Consider the following 6,220-nt stretch of genomic DNA (forward strand, 5'->3'; position numbering starts at 1 on the left):
TTAAACAGGACAAGGAGTGGAAAGTCTTCTGGACTCCACTTCCACCTATTGCAGAGAGTTGTTGGGAGTTGACAAAATGTGGGTGCACCAAGGCTTGAACTGGAAAGTGTAAGTGCTACAGATATGGACTCAGTTGCCCCTTTTCGTTTCTATTGCCAGTGTTATTCCTTCTTGTCCTTTGTGTTTTCAAGTGTAGGCCTAAGGCTCGGCTTCCCCTTGCCACATCGGCGCATTATGTTCTACTTTGTCACCAGCCTATTACTGTGACATGTTCAGTTTTTACTTTGTAACATTGCTTTCACATTTTCAGTTTAGTTCCCTAGTATAGTTTCAGATACTGTTTGTCATGGTTCCATGTCAGCCAGAGCTGCTGTTGCCTCTGGATCTATCATTATTGCCATTCAGTATTAACCATTGCTCAATTATTATTTTGGAGCACTGTCCGTTCAGCACCACAACTGTGTTTCCCCACCCCTTAGTATTTATTTGGCATGTTTAATGGCAGTAGTAATGGTTAGTCATAAAAAAAGTAATTTAAAACAGTATTTTAAAAAGCCCTCATGGTAAGGGAGCCTGTGTACCTCGGTGAACCCGGAGAGCTACGCCGGTGGGTCAGGTTTTACCAAACTGGACAGGTCGTGGGCAAGGAGTCAGACAAAGCACAGTCAAACAACCTCTCTTGAGGAACCCAATACATTTCTATGAGAAAATTCATAATTTAAAGGTCCACATGGCAGTCATCCTGAAAAACTGACAATAAGCCAGCTGACAATAAGCCAGCTGTGGCTGGCTTATTGTCAAGTGACCCACAGATACTGCTCATGCCAGTTTTTATGCTTGTATCACCAAATAAACCATTATATCATTCAATTGCTCCACTAAGGTGTCGGCCATCTTGAAAAATGGCCGCCATCTTGGAATTTCAAGTAACTGTGGGTGGGTTATTGTCAAGTGACCCACAGATACTACTCATGCCAATTTGTATGCTTGTATCACCAAATAAACCATTATATAATTTAATTGCGCCACTAAGGTGTCGGCCATCTTGAAAAATGGCCGCCATCTTAAAATTTTAAATGTCGCGGACAATTTTCTTGTTAAGTGACGCATGGAGAGTGTTCATGCCAATTTTCACGCTTGCATCATAAACTGAAAGATTATATCACTTAGCCGCTCCTGCTGCACTTCTGTGATCTGAAAATTAAAATAATAATAATAATAATAATAATAATAATAATACATTTAAAGGGTTTGTTTTTGACTGAAGGGTTTTTACAGTATCTCCTGAACAGCAGAGTTGACTTAATACTTGTGTGTGTTTGAATCTCTGAAGTCTGCTGAGCTTCAGTACATGGAGTCAATACTTCTACCTTTGAGTATTTCCATTTCATGCTCTGAGAGAAATATTGCATTATATATTTTCTTCCTTGATATGTTTTCTTCACAACATTTTGTCTGAAAGATTTCATTTCTTTTCAGAGTAGTATTTCATCCCCGTCTTGTCCAATGAAAATCTGTTGTTTATGATAAACTGAAGGATGAAGTGTTCCTTTATGTGTTGAGGAAATTCTCCTACTTCTTCAGCTGAACAAACTCTTTAAAATACACACAACAAAGCTTAACACAGCAGTTTTTCTGACCTTTTAGAGAAATGTGATTCTCACAGGGCAACAACACCAAAATAATGTAACAAATATGATGCATTACTGCAGATTAAACTACAGCAATGCATCACTGAAACATACACAGCAGTAAAATGCAACACACAGATCAATGCAGCAGTCATATTTATCCAAAAACATCATATATAATGATAAAACACTGTTAGCCGTTCCTGCTGCAGCTCCCCTGTGGTCACAAAGCACAGGGGAGGTTTGTTTTCCTCCAGAGCTGAAGTTCATGTTCCTCACTTCGGGCTTAACCTCCTTCACTTTTAACAACAGCTGGAAAGAAATAAACGGGAGCTCCACTTGGTCTAGAGAAGCTGCATGCTTCATTAACTTACAACTGTGACATAAACTGTAAATCACTGTTAAACTGACCACTTTGACTGCTTTCTGTAGACCTGTGTCTCTGCTCGGTACCTGCTGCATTCACTGTAGAGACTGTATAAATAAAAGAGCACAGATTCACTGTTACTCTCTTCACCTCCTGCTCTCTCTTCTCTCGTCCACTCACACATCTACTGTCCTGCCTCTTAAAGGAGCCGCTACTCTTACAACAACTCACTTCTCCTTTCATACTTTCAGCACATTTTGTTGGTTATACTAACTTTAACTTCGGTCAGGTTTTGAATGCAGGACTTTTCCTTGTAGTGGAGTATTTTCACAGTGCAGTATTAGTACTTTTACTTCATTAAAGGACCTGAACACCTCCTCCACCCCTCCTTCTTTGTCTCTGCTCCACGTCAACTTTCCAGAAATGAAACTGAAAGTTAGTGAGCGACAGCAGAGCTGCAGTCGAGACAAGTCTCTCTGTTTCTCTCTAAAGAAACTTTCAGTTGAATCCAGCAGGTTTTTCTCAACAACAGCAGCAGAATCTGTGTCAAACACTGGTGAGTAAACTGTCCTACAGAGACAAAATACACTCACTGAAGATTTAGTCAAAGTTTAGTTCAAACCAGAAACTGGCTGTTTTACATCTGTTTGACCAAATAATGAATATTACACCATAAATATGTGTCAATTTAACAATTTAACCTGAATTACAAAACAGGTAAAAACCAAACCACAGTGAGTGAACTCTGACTAGTTAAGTTCAGACAGAATACACTCACAGCTAGCATTAGCATTAGCTTCAGCTAGGGAGACCAGGTGTCCCTCTTTATGTGAGACTGAACTGCATTATACATGTTTTTAATGTAACTTTATACTTCTTCTCCACTACATTTTAGAGGTATATCTTGGACTTTTTACTCCACTACATTTAGCTGACAGCTTTAATTACTTTTCAGGTCAAGATTTAAAATGAAAAACATGATTTAAAATGATGATACATTTTTATAAATTAAACCACATAACAATATGTTTGGTAGTTAAAATAACCCTACATTGACAACAGCAAAATGCTGCTTACATTAAGGCATCAATAATAAAAATCCAATTTGGTATAAATATTTGCAAACCCTGAGTGGGGCTTCTGCATAAGGAGTACTTTTACTTTTGATACTTTCAATACATTTTGATGCTTTACACTTTACTTGTAGTTTAGTTATTTTGCACAGTGGTATTAGTACTTTTACTTAAGTAAAGGATCTGAATACTTTTTTTCCACCACTGGTCCAGTGCAGGTTAACTTGTCACCGTCTTTACTCTAAAACCAATAATTGAAATAAATAATGGAAACAAGCAAAAATGGTGAAAAAATCAGCAACATAAACTAGCAAAAATACTGTAACCATTGTTTATCAATTTTTACCTGGAGATGGATACATTTTGTCTCACATTTGGTTTGTTGGGATCTGGTCAGCCTGATTTAAGCAAATTTACAGACTTAACATTTATTTAACTAATTAAAAAATCATGTCATAACAGTCATGTTTTTTCACCCTTCTTGTCCTCAGAGTGTAGATATGTCTGCTGCTGCCAGCTGTCTGCTGACTGAAGATCAGTTTCTGTGCTCCATCTGTCTGGATGTGTTCACTGATCCAGTCACCATACCATGTGGACACAACTTCTGCAAAACCTGCATCACTAAACACTGGGATATTAATGTCCCCTATCAGTGTCCCAACTGTAAAGAGGTTTTTGATTCAAGACCTCAACTGCGGGTCAATACTGTCATCTCTGAGGTGGCTGTTCAGTTCAGACAGTCAGCTCAACAGAAAGCCAGCAGCAGCAGCTCAGAGCAGCAAGTTTCTAAACCAGCAGAAGTTCCCTGTGACGTCTGCACTGGAACCAAACTGAAGGCCCTGAAGTCCTGCCTGGTGTGTCTGGTCTCCTACTGTGAGACTCACCTGGAGCCTCATCTGACAGTGTCACGTCTGAAAAGACATCAGCTGATCGACCCTGTGGAGAACCTGGAAAGCAGAATGTGTCCGAAGCACGATAAACTGCTGGAGCTGTTCTGTAAGACCGACCAGACGTGTGTCTGCATGCTCTGCACCATTTCAGCCCACATGACACACGATGTTGTTCCTCTGAAAGAAGGATATGAAGGAAAGAAGGCTGAGCTGGAGGTTGAAATTCAGCAAATGATCCAGAAGAGACGACTGAAGATTGAGGAGATCAAACACTCAGTGGAGCTCAGTAAGGAAGATGCAGACAGAGAGACAGCAGATGGTGTTCAGGTCTTCACCGCTCTGAAGGAGTCTGTTGAGAGAAGCCAGGCCGAGCTCATCGACACGATCAAAGAGAAGCAGAGAAAGACAGAGAAACAGGCTGAAGACTTCATCAAAGAGCTGGAACAGGAAATCTCTGAGCTGAAGAAGAGAAGCACTGAGGTGGAGCAGCTCCCACAGTCTGAAGACCACCTCCACCTCCTCCAAAGCTTCACCTCCCTGAACGCTGCTCCACCCACCAAAGACTGGACAGAAGTCAGCGTCCGTCCATCTTCATATGAGGGGACTGTGGTGAGAGCTGTGAGTCAGCTGGAGGAGACGCTCAGTAAACAGATGAAGAAGCTGTTTGAGGCTGAGCTGAAGAGGGTCCAGCAGTCTGCAGTAGATCTGACACTCGATCCTGATACAGCACATCCCTGGCTCATCCTGTCTGATGATGGAAAACAAGTTAAAGATGGTGATGTAAAGAAGAATCTCCCAGACAACCCAGAGAGATTTGATAGATGTGTTAATGTCTTAGCAAAGCAGAGTTTCTCTTCAGGGAGATTTTACTACGAGGTTCAGGTTAAAGGGAAGACTGAATGGACTTTAGGAGTGGCCAGAGAGTCGATCAACAGGAAGGGATTAATTTATATGAAACCTATTAATGGTTACTGGACAATATCTTTGACAAAAGATAATAAGTACATTGCTTGTGCTGAAAGTGATATCGTTCTCTCTCTGAAGTCTCGGCCTGAGAAGGTGGGGGTGTTTGTGGATTATGAGGAGGGTCTGGTCTCCTTTTATGACGTTGATGCTGCAGCTCTTATCTACTCCTTTACTGGCTGCTGCTTCACTGAGAAACTCTACCCATTCTTACGTCCCAGTCTTCACCGTGACGGTAAAAACTCTGCTCCTCTGGTCATCACTCCTGTCTAGGGATGTAATGGTGCACAGAATTCATGATTTGGTATGTTCCTTTGTTTTTGGGGTCATAGTTCCAGCTCTTTTCTCGGTACAGCAGCGGAAAAAAATATACAAATAAAAAAATATTTAAAAAATGTGAAGATTTAATTTAACTGTACCATATTGGCCCTCTTCACACTAAGTATAACCACCATTTGATTTGCAAAAAAAACTATTTAGTGTAATTTAATGTAAATGTAATTACATTAAGTGTATTCTGTGTATTTTTTGTTTTCTTCAGATGCCGATGATTAATGTGTTGTTTTCATTATTTCTTTTTAATGTTTTGATATTACTCCATAAGCAGTTAGTCTTCGTTCTGTGTTACTTGTAGTTTTGGCTTTTCCCATTCTTTTTAGTTTTTCTTAAGATTTAATAAGTTACATTTCCATATATCACCCTCTTTATGTCCTTTCACCTAATACAGTCTAATATTAAGTAAAGATTAAGTTAATCTTGAAGTTAAGTTTCTCTTCCATGATATTTTTTTTCATCAGTAATCCCACTATCCCCATTCCACCTGATATTTATTGGATTAATAGATTGGCACTGTGTCTCTGTGTACTTCAGGCTCCTCCTGCTGTTGTCTGAAGTATCTCTGGGACAATACCACTTTTAGACAGTAAATGACAGAAAGCACACTCTAATTTGACTTAAAGCCTATTTAAGTCAAAACTATTATGTTGACACAAGAAGCTTTAAAAACAAACTAATTGAGAGGCGATCCATCAACAAGTCAGTCATTTCTACAGCAAGTAATGAAATAAATGTAAACATTATAGAAAAACAAGAAATTGTCACTCACTGATTATGATAATGTCTTTTTTCTTGTAAATAATGTCTACACTGTGTTATTAACTCATTATTAATCTATTAAAACCATTGCCATAAATGTGACTCTGTTTCTATTCAGTTGACCGGAAATTACATTTGTCCTTGCTTTTTTTTGTGAAAAATAAAAAATAAAAAACAGATTTTTTAAAAATATGAATAGTA

General features: G+C 39.1%; 1 protein-coding gene across 1 annotated transcript; it reads left to right on the plus strand.

Moving 5' to 3' along the window:
- Positions 1-3,553: 3,553 nt before the first annotated feature.
- On the plus strand, positions 3,554-6,220 carry LOC131973578 (E3 ubiquitin-protein ligase TRIM21-like). The gene has a single exon (XM_059335607.1). It carries the CDS (start codon positions 3,572-3,574, stop codon positions 5,195-5,197), a length of 1,626 nt encoding a protein of 541 aa, XP_059191590.1. The 5' UTR covers positions 3,554-3,571; the 3' UTR covers positions 5,198-6,220.

The sequence above is a fragment of the Centropristis striata genome, chromosome 6 (assembly GCF_030273125.1).
Source record: "Centropristis striata isolate RG_2023a ecotype Rhode Island chromosome 6, C.striata_1.0, whole genome shotgun sequence".
Lineage (NCBI taxonomy): Eukaryota > Metazoa > Chordata > Actinopteri > Perciformes > Serranidae > Centropristis > Centropristis striata.